The sequence below is a fragment of the Corvus kubaryi genome, unplaced genomic scaffold (genome assembly GCF_017639235.1).
Source record: "Corvus kubaryi isolate FWS band 111438036 unplaced genomic scaffold, C.kubaryi_AGA036_p1.0 37397, whole genome shotgun sequence".
NCBI lineage: Eukaryota > Metazoa > Chordata > Aves > Passeriformes > Corvidae > Corvus > Corvus kubaryi.
This window is the reverse complement of record NW_024581136.1, coordinates 13287340-13301134: the sequence shown is the minus strand read 5'-3', so window position 1 is coordinate 13301134 and position 13795 is coordinate 13287340. Positions and strand designations below refer to the sequence as shown.

General features: G+C 42.7%; 1 protein-coding gene across 10 annotated transcripts in view; it reads right to left on the bottom strand.

The window, feature by feature from the left end:
• MCF2L2 (MCF.2 cell line derived transforming sequence-like 2) overlaps positions 1-13795 on the bottom strand; it is a 159893-nt gene that overhangs the window by 107826 nt on the left and 38272 nt on the right. For all 10 annotated transcript variants that reach the window (XM_042042066.1, XM_042042067.1, XM_042042069.1 and 7 more), the window contains one exon: positions 4179-4293. In XM_042042066.1, coding sequence (XP_041898000.1) covers positions 4179-4293 — 115 coding nt within the window. The remainder of the gene's footprint in view (positions 1-4178; positions 4294-13795) is intronic.

Below are 13795 nucleotides of genomic sequence, written 5' to 3'. Positions count from 1 at the left end.
GACATAAGGCAATCAAGCATCTAAGCACAGATTAAGAAAAAAAAATTGTTAAAATTATCTCCTTGATCCCTATTCCACTGCCCATACAAGGACCAACCCAGGAACACTGTTTCCATGGGTCATTTTATACAAATTCATGTCAATAATCTACTGAAGACCATCAACACAATAACAACTCTGAGCTCTTGCTGCAGCTCTGCAGGATCAAAAACTGAAAGCCAAAGTATTGTGCAAAACTGGGATGCCATGCGAATGTTCCTCATAGTTCATACTGCTGACAGGAAAACTCACTGAATTTTCCAATTTAATATATTTACAGCATTCCTCTGAAATGCAGTGACAATACATGACTTTTCCTGTTTAGTAGTGCAACATGCAGCTCTCTGCAGAGGACAGAAAATATGTTTGCAGCAGTGCCTCTCAAGCACAGGGAAGAAAATGAATCTGTTTTACCTTTTGAAAATACACAAATGTATACACACCCTTCAGTAGTCTTAGATATACACAAACACATACATATCCTCCAGTAGCTCAACAAATATTCCACAGAGTAAAATTCCTTGATAATATTCAAATAAAGGCAACAAAGATATTGTGTGTGTTGCAGATCGTTACAGAAAGGGTGAGAAACTAAACACAAAAGTCTGAGCCTGGGGTCTTCATGTTCAAATGATGTTCAGCATCAGTTGTTGTCACTGAGATAAACCAATGGTCCTTGTATATTTGCTTTTTGATGTGGAGGTTTCTTTGGTTTGTTTTGCTTGTTTGTGGGGTTGTTTGGTTGTTGTTGTTGTTGGGGTTTTGTGGTTTCTTTGGGTTTTTTTCCTTTTTAGCTGGATAGGACTGACTGAGGCCTGAAATTTAGCCAGGGAAACAGAGAGAGTGTCAGCAAGTGATCCTATTTCAATCAGCATGCTGAAAGACCATACCAAGGTCTGAATGTCATTTGGCACCGAGGGATGGATGCAGGCAAACAGCCACAGGAGGAGGTCTGGCCAAAATGGCAGCATCAGCACAAGTGGATGTACAGCTGAGAACCCCACTTAAGTGTGCATCCAGAGAAAGTTTGTTTAAAAACAAACACACACACACATATTCTATCAATGTTTTCACAGTGTCTGTACTGTATTATCTCTACCCTCATTATGAAAATGCATTGGGGTTTCTCCAGTTCTCTGAAAAGGAGGATTTGAAGACAATCCTGAAGAGCAGATAAACATCAGGCTTACCTCCAAAATAAATTCTGGCACATTTGCCTTGATCTACAGATGTCTAGCAGTGAGGTTGCCTTTCCCTGAGTAAAATATCTGCAATCGGCAGAACTGTTCCATCCTCAGCTCTATATTCAAGATAGCCCTTGAACACTGACTTGAGGAGGTCAGCAGATGTTGAAATGCCTGACCTCTTTTGGAAGGAGGGAAGGGCACCTGTTTATCAAAGGAGCTAATCCATGTCAAGTTAAAGAGAAAGGAATTCTGGCCATGTAATAAAGCATGCAAAAAAGGGCTTTCTGGAGCTATCTAATGCATGCACAGAGGTATGCACATGCATACACTATGTTACTGAGTGCCTGTGGATGTGTTTGTATCCAGACCCCTTTGGTGGAGCACTCCCATAAACAGGTGTTGAACCAGGGGGAAAACAAATCAAGTTACAAAAGTCTCACTGGGCTGATCTTCAATCCTGTCATATGTTTTGTCATATGAGCATATAAGATTAATCATTCCAGAGGGACTTAGAAAGTTACTAACACTAAATGACGTTATCTGCAATCACAGAGCTTATCTCCACAACTAGCATGAACCTTGTTGTACCGGATATGCAAAATCAGACACTATAAAAGACAGATATTCTTTCTACACTTGCCTGGAAAATGATGCTGATTTCTCTGGTTCACTAAGCTCTGAAGAAGGAAGTATTTTCTATGATAAATAGGATGAACTGCTTTTCAAACTATACTTCACCTCACCTGATTCATGTAACTCCAGAAGAATTAGAGACTGTTCTCTGTTCTTGGTCACTTTTTTGGATACCTTCACACCTTTCTTGAGAATTAAAGTAAAAGGTGGACTACTAGCCGTGAAACTACATGCACAGGAATGCTGCTATATTATACACAGCACTATCTAGTAGAGTAGTGCTGGCAAAAGTAACAATGCAGTCCCTTTACTGCTTGCTGAGGTATATGGCAGAGACACTGTGCATAGACCAGCCTACTGCAGATTAACAGGGCTCTGCTGCACCCAAACAGGTCCCCTACTTACGCCTGATTGAGACTGAACTCCATATAATTATGTCATAAATCACACAAAGCTTGCTGCTCGGGTTCTTCTTCTAAATTAACATCTTTCTCCCTCACCATTTACAGAGATAGTGGCAAGTTTCAAATAGTGACTCAAGAAATGCAGGCAATCTTTCTAAAAGCACTGCAATAAAGACTAGAAAATTCCCTGGAAAACTCACATCCCTACAGTGCAGTCTATGATTGAAGCTAAGAGTCAAACCAACGTGCTGGTATGCAGAAAATGTACTTTCAAAGCCCAGCTTGTCACTAACCTTGAACAAGTCATTTAAAGCAAACTGAACAGTCACTTACTCAACACAAGTATTGCTGAGCCTGTCTGTACAGTGAGACATTACTCACACATACCTCATCAGCTGTAAAATACGTATATCACAGCTCTCCTGACTTACAAAGTTTTAAAACTCAATTCTTCATTCTTTGCACATGGCTCTGGGACTCCTCAGGAGAGCAGAAAACACAGAACTGAAACTGAATCAAAGCAAAGGTCCATCTAGCTCAACACCCTGACTCCAGTGTTGGTCGATAGTGACTACTGAGACAAAGGCAGCAGGAAAATGAGAAGGACAGTATTTCTCTTGGTATATTCTCCCAATTCCCAGCATTAAGGAATAAATTAATTTCTTCAGCCTGAGTTTGAATCTGAGCCGTTGTGTCCAGTTGCCATTGATGGAGCAATCCTTCATGAATTTGGCTCATTTCTTTTGAACCCATCCATGCTTTTGGGCTTCACACAGGCTGAAGAAGTTCAAAGCATTTCTGTCTATCATGTTGACAATGTAACATGCTGGCTCCCCAACATATGACAGCATTACTGAGAATCATCTCCCTGCATACCAAGAACAAAGAACTGAAAAACTACTTTGTGGTTTTCTCAGCCACTGCTGCTATTGTGTATACCCTGAAGCTGGTCACCCTCCCAGGCCTGGAGCGAGTGAAGAAATACTCAAAACAGGGTTTCCCCTGGCAGAACAAAAGTCCCACAGAGCAGACTGAAACAATGAAGCTGTTAAGTTCACAGTATGTTGTTTCTCTCAGCTTGTTTTGGCAACTCTTTGGCAACAACTTTGGCAAATATGGGGAATACACGTAGGTAAAGCTGTAAAACTTCTCACTCAAACTTGAAGGAGGCACGTTTTCTGCTGTGATCCTCTAAGCACGTTTTTACTGAAGACCGCAGGAAATAATAAATCGTTGCTGTGCTTCTCACTAGCACAAAGAGCCATGGTCTAAAGACAGGATCAGGGGACTGAAAAAATATTAAGCTCTCTTCGATAAACAAAAAGTAATTCAGCAGTCATGCCTTAGCACATTTTTTCAGAGTAGGGGAAGTCAGCTTGTTTCACTATCCTTATAAAACTGCAGGCGAAAAGCAAGGAAAACATCCTGGCTGTGGAGCAATCTCCAAAGAAATGAAGTATCAGATAGCACATGATGCTTGCCAGAATCCTGCCAATGGGGCACCTCACTTGCTTCCTCGGCAAAGGGAGAGCTGCATAGAAAGAGGCACTCAGAGAATAAGCAGTCATACTACGTAAGTATGGCTCCTTCCAGAAGCAGCCCTTCCCTTATTACATCCAGTGCCCCTCAGACTTTTCACAAACAACCCCTCTTAACTCCCTTTAATCTGCCATCTTTGCTGCTGCTCTTCAGATCTGCTCCTGCTCTGATTCAGTTCAACCTGCCCTGTGTGAAGCTTTCTTTTCCATGCAGACAACAGAAATAATTCCTAGGGCCTCCAGCACACAGGGAAGTTTCATAATGACTGGATAGATGCAGAGGCACTGGTACTTCCTGGTAGCACCACTAAAATCAGCGAGCCCCTGGGGAAGCAAAACTCTCTAGGAAATGAACAGACATTTGTGCTTAGCCTCACCTGGGAATGCTGGTTAGATAAGTGACCACATTCAGAAAATCGTCATCGGGTATCTCACTGAATCCTGCAAATTCTGGAAAGGTTATAATGGGTGCCCCATCCTTCCCTCTTCCTCCTGCAAAAGACAAGTTGTAAAGTTTAGAGGGTGATTTTACGCCTTTGAACAGACTGGTCAGTGCTCAAGTGGCATATTTCTCCTTGTAAAGTGCCCACGTCCCATAATCATCACCAGCTCCCATCTGATATAACTCACTGTAGTTTCATTACCTCCGTTTACTCCAGATGAGATTCTAGCCTTTGAGATTCTCAGCTTTTTCCTTAATCTTCTGCACAATTCTGATTAAGTGGTTTGGTTTTTTTGTTCTTTGTTTCCCATTTCCAAATAATTTCTTGTGATAATACTACAATATTTCCCTATAGGTACAGCACTCTCAAATTCCTTCTAGACATCAAATGAAAGGAAGTAACAGAGAATGAAACCTTTGAATACACACACATAACCCACAACAAAAGCCTGGGACCAATCCAGGCTTAGGTCTTTCCTTAACAAAAAAATGCTCAAAGTGCATGGAGGACTTTTGCTCATCCTGTTTATTTGCATCAAACCTCTATTAAACAGGTCAGGAAGCTTGTAAGCTACAAGGTTAAGAAGAGTCCCTTTCTGAGGGATTCCCTGATCCAGATTCAGGTAGAGCTACAGGAAGCATGGAGCTAAGCCCCTTGGAACCAAGCAGCATTTACAGTGCTCCTGACACGATGCTCAGCTCCAAGAGCTGCTGTAGTCCACAGCACAGACTCTGTTCACTTGCAGCACCAATCCTAACTGGGTTCCACTAATAAATCTGGGCATCGCTCCAACCACACAGAAGTTACGAGGGGTTTTCTCACCAGCTTGGACTCAGAGCTGAGAGCACACTGAGGAGGCAGCAGCACATAAAGGAACAACGAAACAAAGCTTTTGTTACACATACCTTATTGCTTCGTTCTCCTTAAATAGGGCATTAAGGGTATGTTTTCCCCGAGTCTTTCTCCTTTCTCTGCAATCTTTACGTAAACCTATTTTTTGCACCAGGCTCAGGAATCCTCTAACAGCCCAATACTGAGTGTAGTCCTGCTGTACACACAGTTTTCCGAGTCATTTGTCACACACAGAGAACTCTTGCCCAAGGGACAGCCATATTCTGGGCTTCTCTTTAGTAAAGGGGAGGCTGTGAGAAGGAGACAGTAAACTACCTTCCTCAGGAAAATACCCATTAAATTATCCCATTAGGAGCATGGGAGTGGAGAGAAAAAAAGAGTTCTCATTCCTTGAAAACATCCTCCAAATCCCCATAAACAAATCTGCTGCCCCATAAACAAGGCTGCTCCCATCCACCGTTGCCTTTCCCTGTTGATAACCACAGCTGATGCCACAAACCAGTTTCTCCTGATCCTGTGTTGGTGGTTATTGCAAGGAGGTGCAGTAATTCCTGGCTATTTCTCTGTAGAGTTGACAGTCCCTTGCTAGTCCTGCTCTTGCCTCTGCCCTATCCTCCCAGCCTCAGTTAGATTATTTAAGGTGCCTTCTGTGCTGTCTAGCCTTGGAGAGCTGGAATGCTGTGGAATACAATGTTTGCACAACGCAAAATTCAGAGCTCTAGAAAACACGAATTTTGAACAAGGAAACCCTTTTTCTTCTTGACATCTGGTGACATGGTATCAGCACACTACCTTCAGCCCCTCTTTTCCTTTCTGAAGGTTGATTATTGCTTTGATTACACCTGAAAATTACTCAGTTGTGTTAGATCATTCACTAAACTCACCCTGCTAGGGAGAAAACAGGCCTACAGAGACTCAAAAGTCTCTCAGCCAAGAGGGAAAGAAAGAAAGCCATCATTCACACTATACTAAATTGGATTTCAAATGCTGAGCAGAGCCATGGCCTCCACATTGACCTCCCCACTGGCCTTGGGGTGGTGCCAAATGCTGATGCACGGCAGCTGGATCTCCAGCTGCACTGTCTGCAGTCAGCAGTGATGGAGAATATGCTGTCATGCAAATTTAGATTTTCCCCAGACTGCTGCACTCTAGACCAGGAACTCCAACCAGTTAGGCTGGTTTGTTACAGCTTCTCAGTGACGTCTCCTGGACACAAGCAGTAACAGCCAGGAAAATTCAATATCGAATTTGTCTGCTGTGCAGAGCTCAGTGCATGCCAAGGTATTTCACACCTGGTATCTTGTGAATATTCACATCGTTTCTGGGCACCAAACTTTCCCATTCACATATTTCAAATATGTGAATATACTTTAAATGAGGGAGATGTAGTAACTTGGAATATTTTGGTTTAAAGCAGCAATATTTGCCACTGGAGGATAAGACAGAGATTGCCCAGGATCCCCTCCTCCAACACCTGGTAGTTTAGCTGCCATTATACTCAATATTTGTTTAAATTACAAGTTTCAAATGGTACTTCTAATGCTCCTGCTGACCAGGATCTCTTTGTGTACCTTTTATTTCATCTCTTGCATCTACATTCACACACGTGCCCTTCTTCCCCTGGCCTCTTCCCCGAGCTAGATGAGGCAGGCTGATGCTGCGCTCTATGTATGTGGGTGTGTATTTTTGTCATGGCATCTTCTCCTATAAAAAGCCATCCAAAGAATGAATATAAGCAGACTGAACACTGACTTCTTCCTTTCACCGCTGGCAACAAATCTAGGCCACTTAGGAGCAGCCTCAGACAGAACATTCAACTAGAAGTCAGCAGCTCCTGCCTCTGACTAAGCCACAGGCCCTTAACAGCTCCTGATCTCCATCTCATTCTCCACCTCGAAGGCAACACTTCCTACTGCAACCAAACCAGAACCCTCAGATGGTTCAGCACAGCTGTATTTCAGACATGGCAATAAACAAGGAAACCTTCAGTTCCTGCCACACCAGGAAATTAGGGGAAGGTTGAAAGAGCTTGGTACTCAGAAATTGTTACGTGCTATGATGAGAAGGCAGCAGAAATGTCTGAAGTGTTGAGTGACAAGCAATAGCACAAATGTGTTACAAATGGGTTTTTCCTGCCCATATCTGAACTTTGAGCAGTAGTTGAGTTACAAAGGAAAATTATCCATATCCATTTATCCCTGTATCTAAATAAGACAACAAGAGTAGATGTTGTGGGATATAAGGGAAGCTCCTTAAATTACAAGGGTGTCTAGAAAACTATTTTCTGTATGAGAGAGCAATTCCATACATCTAAATGTTAATGGCAGTTTTTTCCCTGACACGAAATCAAGAATTGCTGCAGTATGCAAATTTCTGCAGAATGTGAATTGACAAACTGCAGGCCTTTTTTTCCTGGGCCATCAACCTTTCTTTCTAGGGAGTTGCCATAAGATTTCTTCCAGCCCTTGAAATACTTTAGCTAGATACTACTCAATGTCTTGAAAGGGCAGAGAACACAAACTAAAAGCCAGTAGGGACAGTCTTCAGTCAGTTTCATAGCCATAAGGACTGAGTACATGGAATTTGGCCCCAAGGACTCTCTGTATAGCATCCTTGTGCTTGCTAGGACTGTGCATAATCCCTGCACTCCTGACCATCACTTGTGACAAGAGTCCAACTGCCAAATAGAAGAGTTTACAACCCATCATAAGTAAGGCATATAGGGACAGAACAAGCTCCAGCAGCTCCACAGAACACCAGAAGAAAAAATTAGTCTTCAAGAAAAAAAAAAAAAAAAAAAAAGACACTTCATCTGGAAAGTGAGGACAGGAAGAGGGAGACAGAAGTGCTGAAGAGAGTGAGCCAATGAGCACAGCAGAGAGGTGAGAGGGATTCCTTACAGCTGCCTGAAGCATTCTGTGCTATTCAGTGGTGCCAGTGGGTAATGGACACAAGGACTGCCAGGAGCAAAGGGGCTCATGAGGCATGAGCTGAACTAAGGAGCCCCAAGGGAGAAGCAAGCAATACCTTGAGTTTAGTGCAGTCAGAAGCAGAAACAGACACACTGAAAAATAGGCATCAGGAGCGCGGCAGTGCCTGGCAGCTGTTTTCATGCAATGCACTGGCCTCTGTCTCTCTGACTTGCAGCTCTTCCAGGCACCATTAGATGCAGCACTCTCCAAGCAACACAGCCAGCCCCAGCACCTCCTGACAGTTCCAAACGCTGGTGCCCGGCCAGGGAATCAGCAGCTGGTGGCAGTGGCCACTGCAAGCAGCAGCCACCAAAGCTGGAGGTTCAGCCGGCAGCAGGGAAGGTTCAGACTACCCTGCAGCTGAAGACAAGGCTCACTCCTGACTCTGCCTCAGGGAAGCCAGGCTATCCCACAGGCAGCCTCCCGTGGTTGGGTCACTGCTCCTCAGTCAGACCCCAGGCTGCTCCATCATAAGTAGCCACAGAGTTTTGCCTGCAGGGGAAACCCAACCAGATTTTTGTCTCCTATGCAGACCTGAGCTCAACCAGCTGGAGCACAACTGATGCAAACAACAGCAGGATTTAGAAGAGCAGAGGGCTGGCTGAACTGCTTGGAGAAAGGCAGGACTTACAAGGAAAATATTACAGTCAACTTGACCTTCTGCCTGGTTTGCCACTGAGAATGAGAATCTTCCTGGGCACTCTCCTTACTTTTTCTCAACTTTTCCTCTTCACTTCTGGCCCAAGAGCAAAGGGAAAGGAAGAACCTGGGTGACAGGTCAGAAGTCAGAATGAATGTGGAAGGTTAAGAAATTCAGAAGAGATAGCACACAAGTTGTATCAGGGTAGTACAAGGTACCCATGGTAGTGGGACCTTTGCTCACCCTTATGTGTGCTAATCCCCAAAGTCCCAGGACACAGAGCAGCATTCATAGTTGCTCCTATTAGACAGACTTTCCAGCAGCCAATGCAGCCTGGATAGGCGCTGCAGTGAAGAAGGGGCCAGAACTCAGCTGTGGAAAAAAAGCAAATGAAGTATTTGAGGAAGGAATATACATGGGGGAGAAAAGGTTATGGCAGCCTGAGACAATTTAATTTTGCTTTGCAGTGTAAAGGGTGTGACTGACAAATGAGGTGCGAGTGCTGAATTCTAAGAGCTCTCACAGCTGAAGCTGCATGTTGGTATGACTGATGTAAAAGCAGAAAACAATCACAACTGCAGGCCAAGGCCCTGAAAACCATGGAGATCTCAGAAAATCTCCCACTCCTCAGTTCTAGCCCACCTATGCCTCCCACCTAGGCACAAAAAATATCCATGGTTTAGACAGTCAGGGACTACACTGAAGTCCTATTCCATAGCCAGCAGCTCTTCTAACTAGAGATCACCAAATATGCTGACTCCCTTGGGCAACAAACCAAACCAAACCAAAACCATCAGCCCAACAAAGAGGCTATAGTCAGGAGAAGTTCCAAAAGTTAGTCTGCAAGTTTCCAGAGCTCACCTCCCCAGCCTGCCACAGACACTAACTCATCAGTTAGTATTGGACAGTGTTCTCTCAAATGCTGCTGACACGTGCAGGTTTAACTGCTTGGGCCTGCCCACATGCAGAGAGCTCCCTGAGTCATCACAGCCCAGCCCTGACTATAGTTCATCTCCCGGGTCAGGCAGCCAAAAATTCTAATGATATCTTGGCTGAAGTTTCACTGCTTTGGTGAGGTCTTGCTTTTTCCATGCTCTGTTGTTTTGGTTTTCCATGTTGATTAAGGGTTGTGAGTGATGAATTTCTCATTAAATCATGCTTCCTGGGTCTCAATTTTTATAAAAGATCCAAACTGTCCTTTTGGCAAGGTCTGCCCAGGTTTTCCAAAAGGCTCAGTTTAAACAGGAAGCAGATGGCCAAATACCCTCCAGGCTTTGCAAATTAAATAAACTGGCTTCTGAGTCAGTTACCATTTTCAGATATACTCTCCCATCCACTGAAGTCTGTTAACAGGAGCAGAGCACAAAGAAAATGATTCTCTCTGCTAATATACTTCGTGACAGTTTGTCTAATAAAGTCGTGATTTAGTAACATGATCCATTATTGCAGCAAATGGCAGATTGGGCTCCTTGACAGGGTAATTACAGATAAGAACAGGTTGTGAAGCTGCAGATAAAAAAGGAGGTGGGGGGGAGAAGTAGTAGCAGTTCCAAGAGCAGATTGGTACAGCAGTTTTTTAGTCTGTCAGTAGGACAGAAGCAGTATTTTACTATTGGTTCTTTATTCTTGAGTAAAAACTGGTATGTTAGAATGACCAGGTTTTCAGTACTACTCAACTTTGTGATCTAGTTCCCTTAATGGCTACAGGAAATACACAAACCTAGCTGAGCCCTCCTGTGTTGTCACAGCTGTAGTCCCACAACTGGGAGTTTGGTTTTCAGGGAAAGGAAAGAGGCAGTAGTGGTATCAAAACTAGAATTTAACCACAAGAACCACTACTCCTACCAGATCTCACAAGCTAAGCAAGGCTAAATCAGCACATGGGAAAAGAGATGACCAAAGTAAAATTATGTGATTAAGGACATTGCCACATTACACTGCAGCCTCTTCCATGACCTCAGTGGACCAGGGAAGGCTTTGGAGAATTTCCCTGTTCTTGGCATGGAGTAAGGTCTTGGTTAATCTGATAGCTGGAGGACCAGGACAAACAGGAGGCTGTTAGTAGCTAATACATTCATTATAACTAGGCCCTGACACAATCAAACACCAAACTCATTAGACTTGTTATGTAATTCCTACCATCTGCTTGGAGACTGCAACATAGTCAGATCCTCTTAAGAAGTTTGCACACAGCAGTAGTGGAGAGAAGTGTTTCTAATGAGTCATGTCCAGAGAAAACAAAGAGCCTTTGATTCAATCATTTTCCTCCCTTTCTGCTTTACTGCAAGGGAACATTGTGGGTTCACTACATTGCCTCAGCTGTCAGCTGTTACTAAAAAGGTGGTATTAACCAAAAAAATACTCATTTGTGACAAAGTTTGCAACAGTCATTATCACTGGACAAATGGATTTGGGGTCCACAGGACTGAACAGGAGAGCTTGACAGAGCCAGAGGCTGTGGAGTAACACAAAGCAGCCTCAGTGCTACATCCTCTGAGCTCTGCACAGGCATGGAAGAGGTGACTGGCTGCACTCTGGGGGCTGCAGCCTCCAGACTGAAAGAAATAACCCCATCTAGTATAAATCAGTGTATACCACTGTTATGAAGTTGTTCAGAGAAACATAATTTATGCCCATAATACTCTACAAGAAAGTTGCCTTTTACTGCCCACAGTGGTGAGACCAAAGAACAGAAGGGTTTTTTTCCACACAGTGGCTACTGAGCTGCAACGTTTCAATATGGAAAACCAGGAAATAGGCTAAGTATCAAATTTTCAGCCACCACATAGGCAAGCACTGAAGCACCAAAATACTTGTGGTTGCTCGTATCAAATGAAAAGCAGCAAAGCAGCATGCTTTGAGGAAAAGCTACAGAGCCATCTGGAAAAAAATAATCAAAATCAAAATCAAAATAAAAAAAAAATTAGGTCATTTATGTGTGAATTACTTTAATAAGTGAAATGAGGCAGAAGAGTGCCCAGTTTTGTTTTCATTGCATGAAAAAACCAATCTTTTGCTAAAGAAAGAAAAAGAAAGTTACATTATTTAAAGAAATGCATTTTTGAAAAGTATAGTAGCTGCTGGCTTGCACCTAAAGTTCATTTTGCTAGAGGCAGTAAAGGGAGGGTAAGGAAGATTCCTGCTGTGTTTTATCTATGACTCATCAGTGGTCACCAACAGAATAAGGCACTGAGATAGAGGGCTTCTAAGCAGGTGATTTTATGCTCCTGATCTTCACATGCTGCCATGGGGATCTTGGAGTGGAGGCACCCAGGTTTCCAAATTTAGCTGTAAATTTCAGACTGAAATCAACTTAGAAACTTGAACTATACTGCCCTGTTTTATATTAGGATACTATTTCTGGACTGTAGTGAGGAGATTTTAGATAAGCCTGAAAATTCTTAAAATGGGATTTTTTGTGTAGATGGGGACATGAAAGACACCTTCTCACTCTCCTTCGATATTTGTTATCAGTACTTCTGTGTTGGTGAACCAGTTACTTGCTGAATCCTAACAAACAAGCTCCTCAGCCTTGCCTTCTATGAAGAGTTATTTTTCAAGTCTTTAAGCAGCTCACATTTAAATAGCCTTATTTAAACACCTTTCTCATCACTTCCAAGAATAAAATAATTAGATAAATGTGAAGAGTTGAATTTGCTAAAATAGCAGGTGAGAATACAGGCACTGCTGAAATTATGAGTCCATAAAGAAATAAGAATATTCTTTTTTTATGTCTACCCTTGACATTTTTATTCCATGTTTAATATTCTAGCTGGAACTGGAAATGGGTTTTTCTTCCTGTTTAGTAAACCACTTTCGATAAGTTGCTCATTACATGCTGTATTCAGCTTTTGTTATTGGTCCCAAATGTTGCAAGGTAATGGGGTTCTAAAATAGCAACCCTCCACATTTTACTGGGTAGGCAATTGCATGGGATGCACTCAATTCTCAACAATTCCTACTTACCCTGCACTGAGCACAACAGAGGGATGAAAAAGGTTTGAGCAATTTAATGCAGTTACAGACACTGTCCTGCCCAGAGGGGTGTGTTCATTAGGAATTCTGGGAAGGTAGGACCCTGAGATGCTTTGCTGCAGATGAGAAGGCAGTTGGTTCTACCTCTGCTCAGTCAATACCCTCTGCCTAATGCAAACCCTTTAGTTACTGAGCTTAGGAAACTGCCACAAGATGCTACCTGGAAGCCTCCAAAATCAAGTTTTAATACTCAGAGCCTCATAAAGAATTCTGTGTAAATTAGATTTGGATTTCTTTTGGCAACTTGGGATGTATCTAAAAATGCAAAGATGCAGCAAGGATTGGGCCTGCTGAGCTGACCATTTTCAGAGCTGGGTTGGTGCACTCTGTGCTCTATACCCAGTGTTACTCTTCACCAAGAGGGACAGGCTTTTCAAGAGGACCTTCTTATAATCTCAGCATTTTTTGCAAATTCGTGATACTTCACCGCTTCAATGGGGAAGATGATAAGCAAATTCTGAATTCTCTTCTTTGCAGAACAGGCCGAAATAGAGACAAAAGGAGCTGCCAGAGGCCATGCAGTCAACAGCAGAGACTGTTTTAGGATCCAGACAAGATTTATCATTGGCGGTACCCAAAATAATTTATTTAATAATTTGCCAAATATTTCAGAATCAGCTCTTTCTTTGGGGAAGGAACTGCATCACTTTGTGTGACTGAAAACTTTAGGCAAACAAAGGAATATGTAATAATCATATCTTTTAAAGATTAGAGCCTTACACTTTAGCAATGAATCATTTCTAAAACAAAGGCAAATGAGGAAGAAGGGGGAGGTCATGAATAGATGCCTGATAGACCACAATCTTTTCCCACAAACAAGATGCTTGACATTGTGCAAAGATATGTACTGAAAGTTTTGTTTAATTTCTTCCCCTCTAAATATGTTCCTCCCAGCCCATTGTGGAGAACATGGAAAAATAACTTGCCTTAAGAAAAACAAGTACAGCAACTTGGCATTTATCTGTTCCATACACCATGATTGCAGCAGCACTCTTCATGAGCAATATGAAAATACTACTGCAACTGCTGTACAGAGCTGAAAGGTGACAGTC